The sequence below is a fragment of the Galeopterus variegatus genome, unplaced genomic scaffold (genome assembly GCF_000696425.1).
Source record: "Galeopterus variegatus unplaced genomic scaffold, G_variegatus-3.0.2 Scaffold171, whole genome shotgun sequence".
Lineage (NCBI taxonomy): Eukaryota > Metazoa > Chordata > Mammalia > Dermoptera > Cynocephalidae > Galeopterus > Galeopterus variegatus.
In genome coordinates, this window is record NW_007726282.1 from 21,423 (window position 1) to 44,651 (window position 23,229).

At 54.6% G+C, this 23,229-nt stretch overlaps 1 protein-coding gene across 1 annotated transcript in view; it reads right to left on the minus strand.

Annotated features, from left to right (window-relative positions):
* The window catches only part of DNM2 (dynamin 2), a 94,147-nt gene that overhangs the window by 2,986 nt on the left and 67,932 nt on the right, over window positions 1–23,229 (minus strand). The window contains exons 10-19 of the mRNA XM_008563199.1: window positions 21,537–21,675; window positions 20,463–20,549; window positions 17,333–17,403; window positions 15,886–15,915; window positions 13,939–13,990; window positions 13,173–13,184; window positions 9,138–9,251; window positions 3,620–3,729; window positions 1,733–1,844; window positions 1,021–1,185 (exon numbers count right to left, since the gene is read on the minus strand). Of these exons, the coding sequence (XP_008561421.1) occupies window positions 1,021–1,185; window positions 1,733–1,844; window positions 3,620–3,729; window positions 9,138–9,251; window positions 13,173–13,184; window positions 13,939–13,990; window positions 15,886–15,915; window positions 17,333–17,403; window positions 20,463–20,549; window positions 21,537–21,675 (892 nt within the window). The remainder of the gene's footprint in view (window positions 1–1,020; window positions 1,186–1,732; window positions 1,845–3,619; window positions 3,730–9,137; window positions 9,252–13,172; window positions 13,185–13,938; window positions 13,991–15,885; window positions 15,916–17,332; window positions 17,404–20,462; window positions 20,550–21,536; window positions 21,676–23,229) is intronic.

Consider the following 23,229-nt stretch of genomic DNA (forward strand, 5'->3'; position numbering starts at 1 on the left):
CGCAACCCTCGGTGTTGCTCCCGCGCCTCGCTCAGCCAGTGAGCGGGAACCGGTCTGTATGTGGGATCCGAACCCTCGGGCGGGAGTGCCGCCGCGCTTCCCAAGCGGCGCACTATCCAGTGCGCCACCGGGCCGGCCCAGAATCTGAAACTTTTTGAGCACCATTTTGGATTAGGTATGTTTGGACTAACATGTATTATGCAAATATTTCAAAATCTGAAAAATCTGCAATCCAAAACACTCCTTTAGTCCCAAGTATTTTGGATAAGGATATTCAACATGTATAAACTAAAGGTACAAAAAGGGTACAGTGAAACGTCCTCCTTACATGCTGGCCTACCAAGCCCCTGAACTTCCTTCCTGGTAAGGTGTTCTTACCAGGTCTTAAATAAACTTCCAGAGATTTCTATGTATATATTTTATACAAACATACACATGTATATATTTTCCCTATTTTTTTTTTTTTTTTGTAGCTGACTGGTATGGAGATCTGAACCTTGGACCTTGGTGTTGTCAGCACCAACCATGCTCTAAGCAACTGAGAGCTCACTAGCTAGCCCTTTTCTTCACTTTCTTTTTTTCTGGCCCCCATCCCCCACTTGGTACACACATGGAGACTTCCTATATATTTTGTTCTGCTCCATACTTTTTCCACTTAATAATGAATGTTATAGACCTGGAGAGCGTCCTCATGATTTTTTTATATTATAATAGATATGAATATTTACTAAGTGGATAGTTATTTCTTATCTTTGGCTACTATAAAACATTGCTGAAAAGAATAACCATGTACATGCTCATTTTGCATGTGAGCAAGTATATTTGTGAGAGAAACACAGGTTTCTGTCTTTGACCATCATAACACAAACCAAACCCTGTTTATAGATCTTTTCTCAGTGGCTAGTGCTGGGCTGAAACATGCACATCCCCCGACTCCTCCAGACATGGTGGCCTGCACCTTCTGATTTCCCAAAAAGCACAGCAAGTCAGACTCATTCTCGGTTTTAATTTCACACTCACGTTGTTGATCATGAGGTGCATGATGGTCTTTGGCATGAGGTCGCGGATGGACTTGTTGATGATGGCCACGTACGAGTCGACCAGGTTGCGAATGGTCTCCACCTGCCGCTCCAGCTGCGGGTCCATGGAGAAGGTGTTCTCCTGGGCCCCGTCCTCGTTTTCTGCCTGCAGGCGGGGAGGGGAGGCGGTGAGGGATGACTGCGGCCTGAGGCGAGTGTGGCAGGCCCTTCTCCTCTGGGAACTGCTTGCCCTGTGCAGTGACAACTGACCTTCTGGGGCTAGCCCCTGACAGTCCTATAGGCACCATGTGGGCCCTGCCTACTCCTGGCCAGAGCTGCCCAGACCTGAGGTGACCCTGATGTAAGCCAGGTTGGATTCTCTCACCTGTGGATTGGAACATGTTCATTTGGGGTCCGTGGATTGGCATGTTCACTCCACCTCAAGGATGGAACATGACGAGAGAAGAACAAAGCAGACAGGATCTCAGTCCATGTGTGTTTCTGTCCTTGGCTTCAGGTGGAGAACTTTCTGGGAACTGATGAGCCCACCCCCACCCTTCTGCTTTGCTTGCTCAAGTGGGTGTTGGTTATGTACCTTCAGAGAGTCCTGGCAAACGCGGCCCAGAAATGACCATGGGAAGCCGGCTCTCCTTTCTCTCCCAGGTGAGGTCTGCTCAGCCCAAGAGTGCCAGCTGAGCAGGGAAGCTCCTCACCTGGTCCTTCTCGGGGTAGACCCCAGCTCGGAGGAATGAAGCCTTCCAGCTGTCCACATCCTCCTGGGAGTCACAGGCCAGCTCGATCTGCCGCAGGTCCTTGTAGACGTTCCTGCGGTGGGAGGAAGGGGCATGCACTTGACCTTGCCTATAGACCTGGCCAATTGCCGAGGGGCATGGGCTCTGGGGTCTGTTGGACTGACCAGGGACCCAAACCTGACCCAGGCACTCACGACGGAGGCCCCAGAATGGTACCAGCACTTTTACCCACTCGTGCTGAGGGGTCACTGTGAGTTAGTGCCTACAGCATACAAAACAGTGCCAAGCACAGGGCACAAACTCTGAGTGTCTGCACGAAGTAGCATCTGCTAGTTTTTGTTTTTGTTGGCTCAGCTGACTCCTCTCCTGTTCTAGAAACTGCCCATTCATCCCCCCTCTTTTGTGATCTTCTGTAAAGGCCAAAGATTGCCAACAAGCCCTAGAGGTGGGCATGTGTCCCACGACCCCCTGCCCTGGTTGGGGAGCTCCCATCAAGGTGTTTGCAGAGAAGACTGGAGTGGTGCTGTCCATCAGAACTTTCTGTGATGGCAGAAATGTCCTCTACCTGCACTGTCCGGCACGGTAGCCCCAAGCCACAGTGGCTTCTGAGCACTAGGAACAGGGCCAGGGTGACTGAGAAAGAGAATTTCAAATTTTATTTCACTTCAATTAATTTACATTTAAATAGCTACATGGGTCCAGTAGGTACTGCATTGCACATCAGAGGTCTAGAATGTGCAGTGATTCCTGCGGGGCAGGTGGGGATGGGGAGCTGTTCAGGGACAGGACCAAGACTCCTGGCAAAGCCTTGTGAAATGTTGGGCCCATCCTCAAGACTGGAAGAGAAACAGGATGGAGGCTAACTAGTGTTCATGGACAGTGTTCTACAGGCCAGGCCCCACGCAACACACCACACATACTGTCCTGTCCCACACACAGGTATGGCCCACACGCCACGCTGCTCCCAAAGCCTTCAAGTGAGACCTCGGCTTGTGGTTAGGTCCGGGCCCATAAGGGAGCTCTGGCCAACCAGAGGTCAGTGACTGGCTGCCCTGAGAGACTTCTGGAAGGAGTCATGAAGAGCAGGGTATGCCCTCGTTGCTCCTCCTCCTCCTTCCCACTGCCTGAAACGTCATGATGGCTGGAGGATGAGCAGCCACCTTGGACAAAGAGGAGGAAGCCATGTGCTGAGGAAGACCGAGGACTGTCCCAGGCCTGAGGGCAGGCACTCCCATCTGTTTTGCTCTCTGCTGACACGCAGTGGATGCCTCAATGTCTCTGCTTTCCCCATCTCAGCCAACGGCAGCAGCTTGGACCCTGCTGCTCAGGCTCAAATCCTCAGGGTCACCATCGATACCTTTCTCTTACCTCCACATCTGCCAGGAGGATTGGGTTCAGGTCTGTCTGACTCTACCTGCATCGTCCCCCCCACCCCGTCTTCAATGCCCTTGGCCCCACCCAGGTCTGATCCCATCACCTCCCACCTGGCCCAGCCCAGTCGCCTCTGCCTCGGTCTACCCCAGCTCCTGTTCTGTTCCCCCCACAGCCGCCAGAGGGTGTCTGTGCACACCTGAGCCAGATCCCATCCCTCCTCTGCTCAGGAACCCTCCAGGCTCCCACCTCACTTGGACCCACACTTCGTCCCTGTTCTCTATTCAGTCTTCCCTGACCCAGCATCAGAAGCACCCATGGCATTTTTCTGTTTCTCACTCCATTCCCTTTCTAGAATGTGATAGCCCAGGGCAGGGCCCATTGACAGCAAGTGCTCACTGAACGCTGTGGAATGTCTGTGAACAAGGCCATTGGTCTTGACCCCAAGCCCTGCCAAAGCCCCTGTGGGCCCCTCACCTCTGCTCCGTGTTGAAGATGGCGAAGACGTGCTTGTTGGACATGAAGCCCTTCTCCACGTCGCGGATTTTGAGGTTGTCCAAGGGCAGCATGTACTTTTTCTCTTTCTCCTGTGGGCAGAAGGGGAAGAGGGCTGGCCGGTTAGCTCAGCTGGTAGAGGCGGGTGCTGACAACACCAAGGTCAAGGATTCAGATCCCCACACTGGCCAGCTGCCCCAAAAAAGGAAAGAAGGGAGAAGACACCGTGGACTAAGTAACAACTCAAGGGTGATCTGGGCCGGCACATGCAGCAAGGGCCACTGCCAACACCTGGTGTTTCTGTGCTGGCCGCTTTACACGGATCAACTCATGTGCCACTGCACTTCCTTCCTCACACATCCTCCTTGACACTCCCTGAACATCCCAGGAGCATTCCCACCCCAGGGCCTTTGCATGACTGGGGCCTCAGTCTGGAACATGACTCTCTCCATGTCTCCTTCAGGTCTTTGTGCAGAGGGGACACACCTGCCCTCCCCCTATTCTGCACTTTCTCTCCCCCATTCCCCTTGGTGGCCACCCCCCATAACATAACACATCACATATCGTGCCCTTATTGACCTAGGTGACTGCCTGTCACCTGGACTGACTCATTGGTCTGGGGGCAGGGACTCCTGTCTTTGTTCACTACTGACACAGGGGATGCTCAGATCAGTAGCTCTGACTCCTCCCAGAACACACCGCTCCTTCTGTCCAGGCGGAGCGAGTAGAACCGTGAACTGGGCTGTTTTCACAATGAGCCTAGGAGTGAGTCGCCACTGTGACCCCATTTTACCGAGGAAGACTGAGGCAGGAAGGAGCAGGGGAGCGGCTGGAATTTAAACCTCAGTCACTTCAGATGATCCCAGAGCCGGGGTACTGATGCCAGGGCCCCTGTGCTACAGAAGTGTCACTCACATTCTAAGGGTGGCCCCATTCAGGAAGTGCCAACCAAGTGTGGGGCATGGCAGTTCCCTCCGCTTCTGGGGAGGGAGCTCAGAGACAGTGCTCCCTTCAGCCAGGGGTGTCATGGAGCTGGTGGTGGCACCCCGGAGCCTTGGGCTCACCCAGTGACATTGGCTAAGCAGTTGCTGTGCGCCCAACATGGAGCTGGGTCCTTTCAGGGGCATCACCATGGGTCCTTAGTCTTTCTGAGTGTATGCGCGTGTGTGGCATGAACCAGCTTTTCTACATCAGGAAACCAGAGTCAGGGACACTGACTTGCATGCCCACGTGACCCACACAACAATAGTAAGAGCAGCTCTCGGTGAGGAGCGCCAAGCACTGCTCATCCATCAGCTCACGTAATCCCGCTCTCCAATCTGACACTGTGCTCAGAGAGGGAAGATGGCTGCCTAGGGCCACACAATGGGCAGCATGGGCCACAGGGGGACTTCAGAAGCCAGGTCCCTGTGACCCAAAGTCAGGTTCTCACATCCTGTCACTGTGCTGCAAGAAGGCCCCAGAACGGAGCCTACAGCAGCCCAGTGATGGAACGCTAGCTCTGCCCCTTCCCGGCCATGTGCTTTTGGGCTAGTCACTTCAACCCTTTGAGCCTCAGTTTCCCAATCTGTCAAATGAGGACAGACATGAAGTGTCAGAGTGCTGAACCTGGTGCCCACCGCAGAGCTGATGCTCATGAGGCATGGGGGCTTTTCTTTTGATGCTCTGGTGAGTGGCTCCAGGGTAAGCCTACCAGGTGCTGGGCAAGGAAGGGACAGGGAGGGGTGCAGGAAGATGGGCCCAGTGGCCATGGAGGCAGAAATTCCCCTGCTCCCATTCAGGCTGCAGAATGGGAGCCCCAGAGAGGGAGGATGGAGAAGACAGGCTGTACTATTCATCCCAGGCAAGGCCAGGGAATGCAGGGCCTGGGCCCCTCCAACCTCTGGGGGAAGAGCTTTGGGGGCTTTTGAAGGGGCCAGGATGGGGGGCTCTGCAGGAACTCCTGCCCCCTGCCCGGAAGTCTGTGAAGGGCCTTTGCTACCCCCACCCTATCATGTCACGAGGCAGGAAGCTTCCAGTCAGCCCACCAAGCCAAGTAACTGAGTCACAGTCCATTCGGGCTCCAAACGAGACGCCACATCTGGAACTGTTTATAGTATGATTCCGTCCAGAACGCAGCGGCTGCCTTCCTGATGCTGCCGGCACGCACACACGCGCACACACACACACACGCATAGCCACGGCGGCAGGCGGGCGCCCCTCCTCCCCAGCCCGACCCCCAAAGAGACCTTGTCCTGCGCACAGAGGCCACGGACCCAAACCCGCCCTCACACCCACCCTCCTCCCCACCCCCTCTTTAGGATTTCCTGAAAACCCACAACTTTCTCCAGATGCGAGCTGGCCCCAGCCTTGCCACGTCAGAAGAGACGGAGTGGATCGTTGCAGGAGGAGCGGTGGCTTCCTTGCCTGGCATGGTGGCCCTGCTGCTGCCTGGGGGGCCTGCAGGATGGACAGCCGGCCCCGCCAACCCAGTGTTCAGACTACCTGTTCAGGAGGCTCTGAATGTGTACAGTAGTCTGCACATTGGTTAGGCTGGGCTCGGGCAAGCGGCGCATCGGGATGGGCCCCCCACCGGCCCCCTAAGTTTGCTGCCACCATCAGAGCAGGGCAGACCCAGAGGTGAGTGTCATCTTCCTGTTTCACACTGGGGTGGAGACTCAAACAGAAGATTCTGGAGGAAAGAAGGGCCTGGACAGAAGAGGCTTCAGGAAAAGGCAGAGGGAGCCCTGAGGCCAGCTGAGGGGTTGGGGGACTCTGGCCAAATTGTCCCCCTATCCCTACCCCGAGGCCGTAAATGTCTCCTCTTGTTTATCGTTTAAATAAAAAAATACTGATGTCTCGCCTCTCACTGAGGCTTTTCTAAGTTAGCCTGACCCTTGGGGGTGGCTGCCACGTGTGACTCCAAGGTCCCTACTGGGATCCTCACTTGGGCACTGGGGGGACAAGATTTCATGCCTGTCCCGCCACCGTTAGGCTGCTTTGTGTCTGGGGCACACACAGAGCCCCTTTCACGGGGCTGCTGGTTCTCATTACCGCGGCGCCCAACCCTCCGCCCAGTGTTTCCCCTGCCTCCGGTTTGGGGCCCTCAGGGAGGGTTGGGGCTCCTGCTTTCAACCCACAGTCAAGGGAAAGGCAAAGGGCCCCTCCCAAGTTTAGGATGAAGAGCTCTTAAAACTGGACTTACCATGCTGCCAGGCAGCAGATCACCAGGCTACAGCTTGGGCCCAGGAGCCCCCAGGGATCCCTGTCCCAGGCCTGGTGCTCCCAGTCTGGGTACCCCAATAGATCCTCACACCCCTGAGTCAAAAGGCAGGGGCTCGGCCTTCAGCTTGCCTGACAGCTGACATACCACAGAACAGACTGAGATTCAGCCCGCCAGACGGAAAGAGCCAGGAGAGGTGAAAATGCCGCCCCCCAAACCTCCACCATTTTGAGGAGCGATCAGATCCGGATACGTGGGTTCCTTGAGGAGCCCGTGGGGGGAGGAGGCCCCAGACCTGCCAGGCCTCCTCCTCCCTCTACCTCCCAACCCTCTGAGGCTCACTGGATCTGGGGTTCTAGAGGGTTACATGGGCACCCCAGAAATGCTTGTATGATGGCTCTGCTGACCCCAGCACCCTGGGTTTAGGAACAGTCCCCACCCCACCCCCCAAGGTCCTGCAAGGGGCTCAGGGCTCCTGAGACTCCAAGAACATTCCAGGGATCAGTCTATGGCCTCCTGTGGAGGAAGGTGATCACACTTCACCCCAAAACACCTTCCCTTGGAGTAACCGCATCTGGCCTGAGCCATGGGGGAGTGTTCCAGACATGGGGCTGAGGTGTCCCTCCAGTCAGAGAGCACATGCCTGCAGATGTCCACACGTGAGGCACCCACAACACAGGGGATCCTCTCCTGCTCTATGGAATGGGGCAAATCACTACTCAGATTTCTCGCCTGACAAATGGGGCAACGACAGTGCCATCCGCAAGGTGAAGGTGAGGACATACTGAGGACGGGGGTTGGGTGTCCTTCACATGTGGCCTCTATGGGCTCTTGTAGCCAGTGAGCCTGGCACGGGGCGCGGGCTTCATAAACATGAGCACCCTCCTCCCTCTGCCCCTCGAGGGGCTGGCTGCGGTCTTGACTTTGTAAGTGGGCAAACACGAAGGGGTGAGGCCATCTGGGTGAGGCTAGTGAAATTCCGGGCAGTGAGCCCCAGCTCTCATGCTCAGAAACTGCTGATCCCTGCTTCCCTCTTAGATAGTGCTAGAATTTTTAGCTGGCCTTGCGGTTCGCACACGCAATGGCTGTGTGACTAGGTTCTGGTCAGAGGCCTGCGAGCGGAGCAAGGCCTTCCTCGCCTCGTTGGGGCTGCTAGACACCACGTGGTGGAGGGCACAGGCAGCCATGTTGGACCACAAGGGGGAGCCCTCTATTAAGGTGACACAGAAGAGGCGGAGCCAGCCCCTGGATGGCCTCACAGCACAGGGCCACCCAGCTCACCAAGACATGAGCAAGCAAGACTTCCGTCTTTGTAAGTGCCTTCATTTTGGGTCTCTGTTACAGACCCCAATTAATAGGCCAGCTAATACGGCATTGGCTGTGGACAGAAACAGCTCCCCTGGTTGGTCACCCTCAGACACCAACCTGGTGAGCATCAGAGCAGCAACAGTCACACGCAAGAAGTGGCTTCCCTCCCAAGCTGCCAAACAGTGGTTACATGGTTACATTGTTACGTTAAGAGAACTACGTAGGAAATGGGCCCATCAGGACAGGAGGCCAGGCCAGCACAAGGGGGAGTGACGCGGATGGCAGTTCCTGGCCATGCTGCCCACAGAGGGTGCCCCAGGGCTGGCTGCCCCCAGATTCATCACAATCGCTGCTCTCGTGTTATTATAGCCACTGGTCCCAGAGGTCTCCCTACCTCCTCATAAAGACAAGCATGCATGGATCATTCTATAGACACCGTGGCTGAGCACCTCATGGAGGGCAGGGACCATTCTATCCAACTTTACAGACAGGGAAACTGAGGCCCAGAGAGGTTAAGGGCCTGGCCAAGTCCTCCCTACCTCCTCATAAAGACAAGCATGCATGGATCATTCTATAGACACCGTGGCTGAGCACCTCATGGAGGGCAGGGACTATTCTATCCAACTTTACAGACAGGGAAACTGAGGCCCAGAGAGGTTAAGGGCCTGGCCAAGTCCGGAGGAAATGGAACCTACACACCTCAGTAACCTGGCCATGAGCCTGAGTCCCAAACCCTTGGTGGTGCCCCTCTCATGACAGTAAGGGCCCCTCACAGTGGCACTGCAGGCTAGGGTCCACTTCCAGACTGCCCTCCAACCCTAGCTATTACGGTCCTAATGGTCAGCTCTGGGCACACACAGTGGGCTCAGAGAACCTTTCTCAAATGCACGAGCAGTCAGAGTGAGAGAAAGAATGAATGAATGAATTAATGAATGCTGCCCAGAGGCAGAGGGTGTGAGGAGCGCCCACCCATTCTCGCCAGCCACTCACCTCATCGTCCTTGTACCAGGACAGTGACTCGGCTGTCAGCACAAACCAGTACTCCTTGGAACCGCCCTTCATCAGGCTGATGTTGTTGATGGTCAGCCAGCCCCTGCGGATAACCTGGAGGGGCAGGGGGCGCGGCTTAGAGGGGGACACCGTCCTGCCACCCCGCCTACCCCCAAGTGCAGCAGCCAGCAACTTTGCCCCACAGCAAGGCGGAAAGCTGGGGACCACGGCAGAGACACCACCAGCCCCAAGCCAAGAAAACCCAACTCCACCTTGCCCCAAGCATTTCCAGCTGGAAACCAATGCAGGATGCCCGAGCAGGTGAGCAGACAGACACTGAGTCACTGGCCCAGGGCTGATAGGGAAAGCAGGTTCCCCCAGGCGCCCCCCTGCACTTGGGGTTGTTAGGTTGAGTTAACTCAGGAGGCAAAACATGCTCTCAGGCTTGTGTGGGAGGCAATGGCACTTGGAATGTGACATTAAAGGAATTACACTTATTTGGGGGATGCCCTGGCCCCCTCACACCCTCTGGAAGGTACTGTTGCTGGAGGCCTGGAGGAGTCGCCTGTGCTATGGAGTGGTTCTTTCTCTCTATTTAGGGGGCCAGCCTGCAGAAGTGCAATGTGCCCAGCTCACAGGGGTGGGCGACACATCCACCCAAAGGGCTGGGGACAAAGGTTTGAGCCCAAGGGACCTCCCCAGGGATCCTAAAGGGGACATCAGGGGCAAGGATCATGCCATAAGGTGGCTTCAAGCCCTGCAGTCACACTTTTCTGACTGACACATCAGGGTTCTGAGCTGGGAGGCTCCACGGACCGGGTTGTCTAGCCGTAGGTATCATTAGAGTGGGGGTCAGAGCCCAGGCCTGCCCGGGGGACTCACCTGACAGCTAAATACATGCAGGCAGCCTGGGGGACCACACTCCCACACTCCCTGGGCCATGGAAGTACATGTGGGCTGGAGGCCCCCACCACTCTGGACTGGGGACCCTGGGGCAGCAGGAAGCAGAGGACACACCGGCAGGGCCCCCTGGACCAAGGCAGCGACAGACTGAACCAAGCTGCAGAGGGTGGGCTGACCGTGGCCAGGGACAGCTGGGGAGGGCTGGTGTTGAGCCCACCTGGCAGGGTGGAGCAGGAGCACCAGAGACAGGGCCTCATGGGATGAATCTGGGGCGCAGTGCCTCCCTAGTGGGCAGCTCTCTGGAGGAGCTCCACCTTGCCTACCCTGACCTGCCCCCAGGCCTGTCAAATCTGAACAGGGCCTCCAGTTTGCAGCCCCTGCCTCTCTTTGGTGGCTGGACGTGGGCCCCAAGCCTCAGAAAGCCATAAAGGTGGAGGCAGTGACAGGGTGCCCAGGGAGCACTGCACCATGCTCAAGTCACTGCCCAGGCTGCGGACAGCATGAGAGGGCCCTTGTTAACGCCAAGGGTACAGATGTCTCCCTTCCTGGGACAAGACAGATCTCAGGAGTGGGCAGTTACCTCTGGCACCTGCCCACCCATGGGCTGCTTGGCAGGCAAAGGGGCAGAGGCTGGCAAGCCCAATGAGGTCATGGTATCCTCCCTGGCAACAGGGTGACTGGCTTATCCCAGTTTGCCCAGGACTGCCTAGTTTTAATACTGAAGGTTAAATTGAGTGCGTTCTGGGAATGTACTCAATCCTGGGAAAACCAGGATGGTTGGTCAAGCTACTGGCAAGACTGGTCTCCAGACGCAGGCCAAGGCTGACCTGTGCAAGCGCACCCCACCCTGCACTGAGTGGGTTTCTATGTCCTATGTTCAACCGAGGCGGGGGGAAGTAGGGGGTGTGTGTGTGTGCCTTGCCCGGTCTTAGCCCAGGGCCAGGCATAGAGTGAACATTTAGCAGACAGTTCAGTCACTGAGTGACAACCAGGGAAACTCATTGTTGGTGCTCCCCCAGAGAAGAAATCCCTCCAAGTCCAGGCCCCTGCACTCCCAGGCCCAGCCATTTCCCATGGGGATACATAGGCCCCCAACCACCCCTGGGTGGCTGAGCTCACCTGCCCCCACCCTGGTTAGCAGTAGTCAGAGCTGGCAGAAGGCCCTGGCTGTGCTTCGGGGCTCAGGGCCACAGGGTGGGGCACACCCGAGCCTCAGGGCAGGAGGCTGGGGAGCAGGGGCTGCTGGTCAGGTCTGGTAGAAGCCCCGAAGGCGCCCTTCCCCTCAAGCCACTGAGAGCTGCCTGTGTGGGAGCCCAAGGGGGGTCAGAGACAAAATCCCACCCTGGGGAGCTGCAAGTGATGGGCGGCAGACACAGATGCTGAGTCCAGAGAGAAGGAAGGCTGCTTCCTCATCCAAAAGCCAGATTTGTGCCCAGGGGGCACAGCCTAAGGGGACTGGGCTTCGAAGGAAGTGGCGTGGGGTGGGGGTGGCAGAGACAGAGAGGCAGGCAGGCTACCGTGGTCCAGGATGCACAGTGACAGGCATGCAGGTACGCAGGGACAGGAGGGAAGCCGGCCCCAGCAGCAGCAAGACGCCAAACAGCAGGGGTCTACGGGTGGGCTAGGCTGGCCTCCTCCCCGGGCGGGGCTGGGAGTCCCAGGGCCCAATGGCCATACTCATGGCAGGACTGGGCTTTGTGGCCAGGGTGTGGAATTTCGTAGGAAAAGAACAACTAAACCTATTGGGGTATGGAGAGTAGCAGGCTCCTGGCTTAGCCTGTTTGGGGAAGGAAAGCATTCAAGTTCAAAGGTGACTGGGGGCAACATGTGAGGGAAGTGGGAACCATGGGCCCCAGACCAATTTATTCCTCCCACCATTGCCCCCCACCCGTCCAGGCTCGCACTTCAGCCCTGTCTGCGTCTTCCAAGACCTGGGCGCAACGAGGGCCTGGCACAGGATCGGCTCAGCTACTGGAAAGATCCAGGGTTGCCAGAAGATCTCTGCCAGAGGGCAGCAGCAGGGCCTGCCCAGTGGCCAGAGAAAAGGAGCCTCTGTTAGGGCTGGAGGCCTGGGTGGTACTACCCAAGGTGGAGACCTGGGGCTGAGGCCAGCTACCTCAAGGTGAGCAGCTCGACATGGGCTCAGCTCTCAAATGTGAGCGGTGCGTGCTCCCCACTGGGCTGGGCCAGGCCTCACACCCTCTTGATGCCCCAGCCTGGGCCCAGCTGAGGGATCCGCACAAGGGGGAGAGATGTTCACTACAGCAGGGATGGCAAATACAATTCATATTGGGGGGCCACACCAATCTGTGCAGGTCCTACACAGAACACTGCAGTTAGAATTCTGGATGTGGCAGGAAAGTGTGCTAGAATCAATTGGTGATGTCTGTCACAGGTAAAGGATAAGGGAAGTGGGCAAGTAGAACAGAACTGCCTCATCAATTGTCCTATCTGCTATGGAGGCAGGAGGATATTGGCAGCATCCAGGAAAGAGGTCTCTGATCAATTAGTCATGCCTGCCATGGGCAAAGGAAGGGGTACCATGTGGAAGAAAAAAAGAAAACCTTGATCAGTTAGTCACATCTGCCACAGAACAGGGAGTGGTGGCATGCTTATTAGAGAAAAATGCTAGGACTGATTAGCAACGTCTGCCACAGGCACATGATGGGGAAAGAGTGTGGGATTCATTAGCCATGCCTGCCATGGGCACAGGAGGGGGAAATCCACATATAAAAAACAAGCTCTGATCAACGAGTGATGTCTGCATGGGAGACGGAAGGAGATCAGCAGTGACAAGGAGGAACTCCAGTGAGGCATGAGCAGAATCTTCTGAGACCAGGGATGTGACAGGAGGCAGGGACAGTTGTGTAAGCTGATATTTGCCATCCCTGACCTATAGCAAACTAGGTAAACTGCCAGGAATCAGGTGAAGGGTGGGCCTCCGACAAGGGTGGCAGGCAGGTTAGTGTCTCAGTCAACTTACAAAGAAGCATGGGATGTCCAGGTTAGCTCGATTTTTAGTGGGTTTTTTTTTTGTTATCTTGGAAAGGGAAGGGAATGTTACAGGGTGGGTGGGGTCTCCATCACTACTAGAGTCTCTAACGTTTGCTACCACACTAAGCAGGTACTTACCAGGATCTCCCCCTTTGAAAATGCAAAGTTAGGGTTGTGGGTAAATCAGGGAAGAGCAGGCAGAGGAAAAGAGACGGAAGGAACATGAGGGGACGGAGAAAAAGCAGGAAAAGCACAAAAAATGGGAGAAGAGAAGAGCAGGGGAAAAACAGCAAAAGAAAAAAAATTACATGCTATTAATTATATTCATGGTGTTAATATTTAATTCATTATCATCATCAGAAACAAAAAAAGCAACAACATATGTATTACCTAAGGCAAGCGCAAAAAAAAAAAAATCATGCAGTGGTTACGTTCTTCTTTCCAAGGGGCTCTATCATCGTGCAAGATAAACAGGAGAGCCCCCGCCCCCGCCCCCATCCCACATGGACGAGGGGGAAATATAAGCAGAAATTTTGCAAAGATGATGTGCTTTCTTTAAAAAGCGGGGGGGAGGCACTGAAAACTGGCATTTATAACCCATTCATATTTCACAAGGCCCCTGGCTGGGCAATGTGTCTAGGTACAAAACCCTTGTGGCCCAGGTTTCTCCAGGCATGGAACTGGTGCTGGGAGACCCAATTTGGTCACAGACAGGCCCCTGTCTTGAGGATCAAGTACTAACCCTGCCTTGGATGTCAGACAGGGCCCTCTGGGGTGAGTAGAATTTGCCCCCTAGGCCATGCCAGAGCTTAGGCTCTCAGACTGTTTTCTGGCTGGGCCTCAGTGGTCCCTTAGGGCCCTCCCACCCTCAGGGTGCAGCGTTAGCCATGGAGGGGTGGGCTACCTGATTGGGGATGGCTCTCTTCTTATTCAGCTGCGTGCTCCTCTGCTGGGCGCTGAAACCGAAGTACAGAGAAGGCTCATGTGGACGAGAACCTGGGAGGGATGAGCAGCAGGCGGCCCCAGTGGCCCACATGGGGGTTCTCTCCCTTGGGGGCCAACTGACCAGCTACGGGTAGAGGCGAAAGAAGCCCCTTGCACACAAAGAGCTGCCCAAGGACAACAGCTTGGGCATGTGGAACAAGAAAAAGTATCTGGTTAAACCAAGGCTTCTAGCCTCTGAGCTCAGCCACCCCTGAAAGTGCTGGTTATTTCCAGAAGTCAAGGAATCCCGGAGCTTCCAGGAGGGAGCATGAGAATCTGGAGTCCCAGGTGACCTAGAGGTAGCCATGGTGGCTCTTGGGTAATAGGAGCACCAGGCTGGCTGGGCATCAAAACTTGAGGCTTCTCGCTCTATCTTCCCATCCCTGACCCCAACACCAGCAGGGGAGTGGCTCTAACCATAAGGTCCTCCAGCCCAGGTCAGACCGCGGGACAACTGCTCACCAATGGCTCTTGGGTAATAGGAGCACCAGGCTGGCTGGGCATCAAAACTTGAGGCTTCTCGCTCTATCTTCCCATCCCTGACCCCAACACCAGCATGGGAGTGGCTCTAACCATAAGGTCCTCCAGCCCAGGTCAGACCGCGGGACAACTGCTCACCACGAAAACACCACTCATCTTGCATGGCTCCTGCATGCAACAGGGTTTCTACAAGGTCCCTATCTGTCCACAATCCCAGATCTCTTTTCTTTATCTATCCTAATTCCTGGCTAGTTGGTGCTGGCACAGATGAAGGCCACTGGATTTAATACGTGGGCACCTACTCAACCCCACTGTTGGTTCTAACATTTTCTACTCCAACAATCATATCATGAACCTGTAAACAGTTTATAACTCCTGTGACTTATCCATCATATTTTCTTTTATCTTATTGCTTTAGCTGGAACTTTCAGAACAATAAGAAAAAGCAAACCAGCTTTGTCTCATTCCTTTACTAACCGCCTCTGGAGTGTTGCCTTAAAGTTCACGTTGGCTGTTGGGTAAGGCAGACTGTGGGTGTGTTAAGATAGGTTTCTATTCCTAGAGCAGTAAAGGCTGGAAAGTGAAGAATGGATGTGGAATTTTACCCAACAGTTTTCTTAACATTCAATGAGTTTATTACAGGGCTTCTTCTCTGGGTCCTGCTTTAGTGATTAGAGGGCGTAAGAAGCCCGGAACACCTACACACAGGAAGGACTTTGAGCAACAGCATCTGAAGGAGGTGTGACTGGGTGATAGCTGGGTGATAAGAAGTCCCAGAGGAGATACGTGCTAAGGGCTTCCTGGCTCCCGCCCTCACCTGCCTCCCTTAAATGGCAGCCCACATGGTGGCTCCACTCCCATGCTTGGACCCAGTCAGAGATTTCCCACTGCCTTGGGGGAAAGTCCAAAATCCTTCCTGCGACCTTCAGAGCCCTCTTGGCTAAAGAGCCTGGCTGCCACCTCCATCACTCCACCTTGCCTTGGTCTCCCCATGCTCTTGCCTCTCAGCCTTCCTTCCCTGTCCCCAATTCTCTGGGTTCCCCCACCTGTCACCTGGCTGTCACAGCTTCTTCAGGAAGGTCTCTCCAGGCCACATCCCTCACTCCCCTTTCCCACAACCCTCACCTACTCTCTGCCAACCTCATCTTCCTTGTGACAATTTGTAAACTGGCTCCATCTCTCCTGCCTGTGGGCTCTGCAAGGACAGGGGCTGTGGCCAGCTCATTCACTGTCCTAGTGCCAAGGCCCCACACTGGACCTGGCTCCAAGAAGGTGCTCCATAGCTACTCAGTGGGCCCCTGGGACATCCCACCCAGGGCTGGAGCCACCCAGCCAGGGCGTCCCCATTCACACACCAGAGAAAAGGCACACAGCAGGCAATACCCACCCGGTCACCAGCTGCTCAGTATAGTAACAGCTGGGGAAAGTGGGAAGGCCCAGGAATCCAGAGGAAAGAGTGGTCAAAGGAAAAACAGGAGAGATTGTGAGAAGGAACTGTGGATGAAGTGTGAGAGCAGAGACGTCACGGTGAGAACAGCAGCAAACCAAAGAGGGTGGCGGCCTTTTCAGCCCATACATGGCTGGGAGAACAGGGGCAGGAGCGGCTCCCCAGCCCACCCCAGTGGGTACAGCCCAGCCAGGGCCCTTGGCTCATCTGGGCTCAGAGAGGAGCTTCTGATCACACCCCCAACTGCTCACTCATTCATTCCTCATTCCTTCCTTCTGCTCACCTACCATGTGGCCAACCAAGAATAGATGCTCAGTCAACTTTGTTGAGAGCATTGATAAATGTTCTACCCAAGACATGGCTCTAGCAGGCCCTCTTCAAAGAGGCCTCCCTGGACCTCCAAGGCCAGGACAGAAGGCCACCCTCTGGACTCCCAAGGGCCCTGCATGGCCCCTTCCTGGCACTGAGCATGCTACGTCTGTCTCTCATGTGGGGCCTGTTGAGGGTGGGGACCTGGGTCTGGGCTTGCTCATTGCTCTATCCCAGTGCCTGGCACACCAGCAGTATCTGCTAAATGAATACAAGGAAGCTGGCTACCACTGGGCAGTGATTCTATTAGCCTCAGGCAAGAAGACCTCTGTGAGCTACCAGAACAATCTGAAGGACACCCAAGCTCACTGAGGGGGCCCAGGGGCTGATGGAATCAGTGAGTAACACCCGAATCCACCTTCATGTCTACACCCTACCATAATCAGAGGTCCCCACTCTGGCCCCTCACCTGGGTGCCATGAAAGGTTCTGGTTTTAAGCCTATAATGTATGGCTGGAAGCCAGAGAGATCTTAAGCAGCACTTCCCTAAGAGCAGCCTCTAGAACCCAGAGCCCATGAGATGCATTCCACCAAAGGGCCAAGTTTAAGAAAAGCTACATATAGGTCTATAGAAGGTTCTGGTTTTAAGCCTATAATGTATGGCTGGAAGCCAGAGAGATCTTAAGCAGCACTTCCCTAAGAGCAGCCTCTAGAACCCTGAGCCCATGAGATGCATTCCACCAAAGGGCCAAGTTTAAGAAAAGCTACATATAGGTCTATAAAAGCACTGAGAAGTCCTGCAAGAGAGGAAGCACAGGGCTGGCTGGCCTCACCCTTTCCCCACGTGTCTGACCACAGGACTTTTTCCTTTAAACTAACCACTGCGATGCCCCACAGAAGGCAATGTTGGTTGGGGACAATGGGATGGGGGCCAGTATTAGCCCAGAAAAGCTTGCAGATATTCTCAGACGGCTCTGCCTTCACCCTCAGGCGGATCCCAGCTCCATTGCTGCCCTCAAGGACTGGCTCTGAGGGCAGGAAGTGGCACCCACCAGCCACTGTGCCGAAAAGTACATACTTGGCAAATCCAATGAAGTCTTCGTGGTTGGTGTTGATGTAGGACTGCTCAATGTCGATCAGAAGAAGAATCTGGGGGAAAGTGGGGGGCGCTGTGAGTATACACTAGAGTGTGGCAAGAAGGGACAGCAGCTGGAGCACTTCCTGCACCCGCCAGCAGGGGGGGCCCGGGAACCAGGCGACTTCCCAGGCAGGGTCCAGCCAGCAGGGATCGCACATGCACTCCGCACTCCCTGGGGTAGATCAGCAGGGGGCAGGGGGTATGGGGCATGAGTGCTTCCAGATGTCAAGGCCCAACAGAATAGAGCCAGGCAGCCCAGCGTGGCAGCCACAGGAATGGCCTCTACAGCTGACCACCCGGGCTGGAGTCTCAGCTAGACCACCAACAAGCCATGTGACCCTGGGCCTCATGTTGACAAGCTGTGGAATGGGGTGACAGGAGGCCCAACTGCATAGGGTTCATCATTTATAGTACATAAAATCTTTATTTTTGCTGGCTGGTTGGTACAGAGATTGAACCCCAGACCTTCATGTTATCAGCACTTGCTCTAACCAACTGAGTACATAAAGTCTTTGGCGCCTTGCATGTTATAAATGCGCATTAAAACTGCAAACCAACTTGGCCCAGTGAGAATGTTAAAATAAAACACACACACAAACGGGCACCCATGCACATGTGCACACATACGTACACACACAAGCCAGTAAGAATACAGTCTCAGGGCCGGCCCGTGGCTCACTCGGGAGAGTGCAGTGCTGATAACACCAAGGCCCCGGGTTCGGATCCCACATAGGGATGGCCGGTTCGCTCACTGGGGAACCGTGGCGGTGACAACACCAAGTCAAGGGTTAAGATCCCCTTACCGGTCATCTTTTAAAAAAAAAAAAAAAGAATACAGTCTCAGGGCCGGCCCGTGGCTCACTCGGGAGAGTGCAGGGCTGACAACACCAAGTCAAGGGTTAAGATCCCCTTACCGGTCATCTTTTAAAAAAAAAAAAAAAGAATACAGTCTCAGGGCCGGCCCGTGGCTCACTCGGGAGAGTGCAGGGCTGACAACACCAAGTCAAGGGTTAAGATCCCCTTACCGGTCATCTTTTAAAAAAAAAAAAAAAGAATACAGTCTCAGGGCCGGCCCGTGGCTCACTCGGGAGAGTGCAGGGCTGACAACACCAAGTCAAGGGTTAAGATCCCCTTACCGGTCATCTTTTAAAAAAAAAAAAAAAGAATACAGTCTCAGGGCCGGCCCGTGGCTCACTCGGGAGAGTGCAGGGCTGACAACACCAAGTCAAGGGTTAAGATCCCCTTACCGGTCATCTTTTAAAAAAAAAAAAAAAGAATACAGTCTCAGGGCCGGCCCGTGGCTCACTCGGGAGAGTGCAGGGCTGACAACACCAAGTCAAGGGTTAAGATCCCCTTACCGGTCATCTTTTAAAAAAAAAAAAAAAGAATACAGTCTCAGGGCCGGCCCGTGGCTCACTCGGGAGAGTGCAGGGCTGACAACACCAAGTCAAGGGTTAAGATCCCCTTACCGGTCATCTTTTAAAAAAAAAAAAAAAGAATACAGTCTCAGGGCCGGCCCGTGGCTCACTCGGGAGAGTGCAGGGCTGACAACACCAAGTCAAGGGTTAAGATCCCCTTACCGGTCATCTTTTAAAAAAAAAAAAAAAAAAAAAGAATACAGTCTCAAATAAGGGACAGGTGCCTGCAAGCCCACTGTACTGCTGAAACTCTCCCTCCCTGCTACTGGTCCTATTTTACCCAGGATGAGGCTGGTCTATGGGAACAATGGGCCAGACAGCTCATTGGCTTGGTTCCTGCTAAGAACAAGCCAGGCTGCTGGGGAGGAGGGGCTCTGGGTTCCCCACTGGGCTCCCACTGGCCCTGGCCAATCACTTCCCATCCTGTGCCCCCAAGCCCTCGAGCATAAAACAGGGCAAAGCACTTGGACTTGGTGGGGCCAGTGGAAAATGCCAGGGTACCCCATCCGTGGGAGCCACTGTCACTGGTTTTTTGAGGCCTGAGTCTCATCTCTGATCTCTTGGATCAAGCCCGGCAGTGTCAACAGGGGGGCACTAGGGGCTGTGGTGGCTTTGGGAGACACAGCAGCATTCTTGGCAACCACCTCAACGAAATGAATTGGAACTTCTCAGGCTTTTGGTACAACTTCCAGGCAACAGAAGCTACAAGACAACAAGGACAAAGTGGACTATCTCCCCAAGAGAGCGAGAGAAACTTGGGGACACTCTGAAGGACAAATGAGCTGGATTCTTCCCCATCAATAGCGAGGGCACAGAACCGTTCCCGACAAAGTGAAATAACCAGTAAATACAACATGTAGCCTCATCAATTTGGTTCTGCTTTGAACAAACAGGTGCAAAGAGCTGGCCAGTTAGCTCAGTTGGCTTAGAGCACGGTGTTGTAACACCAAGGTCAAGGGTTCGGGTTCCCGCACAGCCAGCCACCAAAATAAATAAAATGAGAATAACAAACAGTTGCTAAAAGGCCACAGAAGACAACTGAGGGAAAGTGACTTGAGGGAAAGTGACTTGAAGCAAGTCGTGGGCCGTGAGAAGATGTGATGACGGCCCAGGGCTTGGCAGGTGACAGATGAGACTCATGCTGCAGAGGCAGCTGGTAGGAGCATGTCCCCCTCTACCTTTGCGTGTGCTTGGACATCTTAGCGAGAAAGGGCTAAAACATAAAAAGCAAACGTCCAGATGTCCCCCAGTGGGCAAATGGATAAGTGAGCTGTGGCCCATCCATACCCCGAAACGCTATCTAGCAACAGGAAGCAACAAGCTACTGACATGCACAACAGACCACATGGATGAACCACAAAGGCAACACGCCAAGAGAAGGATGTCAAGCATCAAAAGGCTACTAACTGTAGGCGTCTATTCAAAAACTGGAGGGACGGAGAGCGACCAATGGGTACCAGGGCTGGGGGGTTTGGGAAGTAGCTACAAAGGGGCACAAGGACAAGAATTTGGGGGTGATAGAACCGTGCTGTATCTCAATCAAGGTGGGAGTTACTTAAGTTGCTATATGCATTTGACAAAACCCACAGAACTGTACACTCAACATTTACTGCATGTGAATTACACCTGGAAATAAGAGCAAAAGCCAATACCTGGTCCTTGGTTCTCCCCTCCCGTTCCCGGATGTAAGTGGTGACGATCCGCTCTGTCTCCTCTCGCAACCGGGGGTAGGAACTGAGCTGGGGGGCAAGCAGAGTGTCTGCGTTGGCTGAGTACTCGTGGCACAGGAAGCAACGTGAACCACACAGTAGAAAATGTAGGGGGATAGGGGGCACACAAGGGGTGTTCCCACCGAGTCCTCACCCTGCACCTGTGTCATAGCTGCTCCAGCTGGGAGACAAGAGCAGGACAGTGGGGGAACGGTGGACTGGAGGTAGCAATAGGGTGCCCATGCAAGAGCAGAGATGCTTTTTGGGCCAGCAGCTGGGAGGGGGAAGGTGGCAGAGAAAGCAGGTGGCATGCGTTTGCCGCCTGCAAGTCCTGGGAACCCCCTCCCACCCAGCACCGGGTGACAGCGGGAATAGTGAGGGCCACTGCCAAGCTGGTGAGCTCATGTCCCCTGTTCTAGAATGGAGGGGGTGGCATCTGGGCTATCGACCTCAGAGGGACCCCCTTGCGGAAAACCAGTCCTGATTGTTGCATCATTGGCACCCACTCTTCTCCCCCCAACCCCCTGGCCTTCCTCCACAGCAGTAACCTAACCAGACTGTGCTCACAGGGGAGTCACATCTTCCGTGGTGTGCGTGAGGCCCACAAGTTAGGGACAATGGAGTGGATGGTCAAAATAGCTGGTGAAACCCCCTCAAGTGCCCCCCTAAGGTAAGAACACAATGACAATGTGTTTTGCTTCTTTGGTGACAGCTGGGAAACCCATTTCTTTGAGGGTCCCAGAAACAGGCATTGTTTAGTAAATGTGATTTATCTGGTCATGTCAAGGGCTTCCTGTCCCTGCCAGTAGCCAAAGACACAAGGATGGGACCCCTGCACAATACAATTCCCCGTTTCATCTGCCAATGCAAAGTCTCAACTTTGCTAAGCAACAACTGGTCCGCAGAAAGGGGTTCCTGCTGAGGCAGAATTTTCCAGATGCCTGGGTTGAGACTCACAAATGGAAGGGAGAAGACAGGAGGAACAAATGCATGGATGGTAATAACGAAACCTGTTACCTTCTCAGCACACTTTTTAATGACCGTGGCCAGTTCTGAGACCACGAGATCAACACACTTCAAACTCGGCTCTTTGAGTTTTACAATCTGTTTTTTCACAATGGCTTCAAAGGCCATGTCGGGGGTGAAGAGCCCCGTCCTGGGTCATGTGGAGGGCGGGACGAGGTAGAAAGACACCCAGGGACAGTGCAGGCCACACACATGGGACGGGAGACAGAGAGAGAGAAGAAACGAGAGTCAGCTTGTTAGTTCATGCATGAGGAGCCTGTGCCCGCATTTGCCCCGAAAGCTGCTTCAGATCAAAGAGGCCTGAGCTGGGGGTGAGGGGTGGCTGGGTCTGGGGTTTAATGACAGGACTTCTACAGGTTGTTGTCATCATATGGACAGCCAAGGTGTGCAGAAGCCTTGAATTTTCCTATCTGTGACAGGCTCTGGAATGACAATCTCCAACCAATCTGGGTTTTTTTTCCCTCCCTTTTCCAATCGAAGAAGCTTAAGAAGCAAATGTGGGCTTTTCCAGACTGAGAACAGAGGGCTCAAGCAGAAATTCCCTGCCAACCCAGAGCGCTGGGGACACTGGTCGTGCAAGCACAGACTGCCCACCGGGAAGCACTTCAGCGGCTCGGCCAAAGCGTGCTGCCCTGGGAAACAGGTCCGTGGGAGGAGCCCACACGTCCTGCCCAGTGGAGGTAGTCACCTGTGAACAGTGGCACAGAGGCACTGGTGACGGAGTGGATCTGAGGACGGCTGCCCAGGGGGGATGGCATGGGTGTAAGGGAGCTGGCGGGGGCAGTTAGGAGCCCAGCCAGCTTTATCAAACTAGGCACCCAAGTGCTTATTATGCTGTGGGTGTTCAGGCCTTTCCCAGCACAACAGGGACAGAGAAGTGGCTGGCTCTGGCGCAGCCTGAGGATGCTGGACATCTGTCAAGATAGGGGTGACGGCCAGGGAGGTTCAGGGAGTTCAGCCTCCAGCAGCTGACACGGGGTCCCTCTCTGCTTCCCAGAAGGCAGCAAAGCAACAGCCCAGTGAAACCCCCAATCCCATCAGACACATGCTAGGCTTGGTATCAGGGTCCTAGGGAGACCTGTCCACCAGTCTGGCCAGTTCTAGAGGCCAAGCACCTCCCCGATGGGCCCAGGCTGACATGCTCCTGCCTCAGCCTCTGGGTAGAGGCCACATGCATGGACACTGAGGCAATGTGGGGGAAAAGGCACCAGTGGGGGCCGATGCAGCACTGGGAGCCTGATACCAAACCCCCGAACCCCGTGTCCACAAGGCCAGGAGTCACCCTGCCGAGGGTTCAATACCTTACTGGTACACTGCCTAACTGTATTGATTAGCTCCTGGATAACCAGGTCGACACATTTCAGACAGGGCTCTTTCAGCTTGACGACCTGTTTTTTCACAATGGCTTCGAATGCCAAGTCCGGGGTGAAGAGCCCGGTCCTAAAAGCGTCCAGACCCAGGGGGCAGGGGAGATAAGTCAGAGAAAAACAAAGCACGGTCAGCAATTTCACAGGTACTGGCCGGGTCCCCAAGAGGGAGCAAAGACACATCAAGTCTGGGGGTCAGATGCCTGAGTCTGCTGCTGGAAAACCCCCAGGGTGACCTGAGGACCCCATGGCAATGCAAGGCTGGACAACTGGAGCGACCCCCTGGTTGGAATAAGGAGGAGACCCAGGAAGCTCAT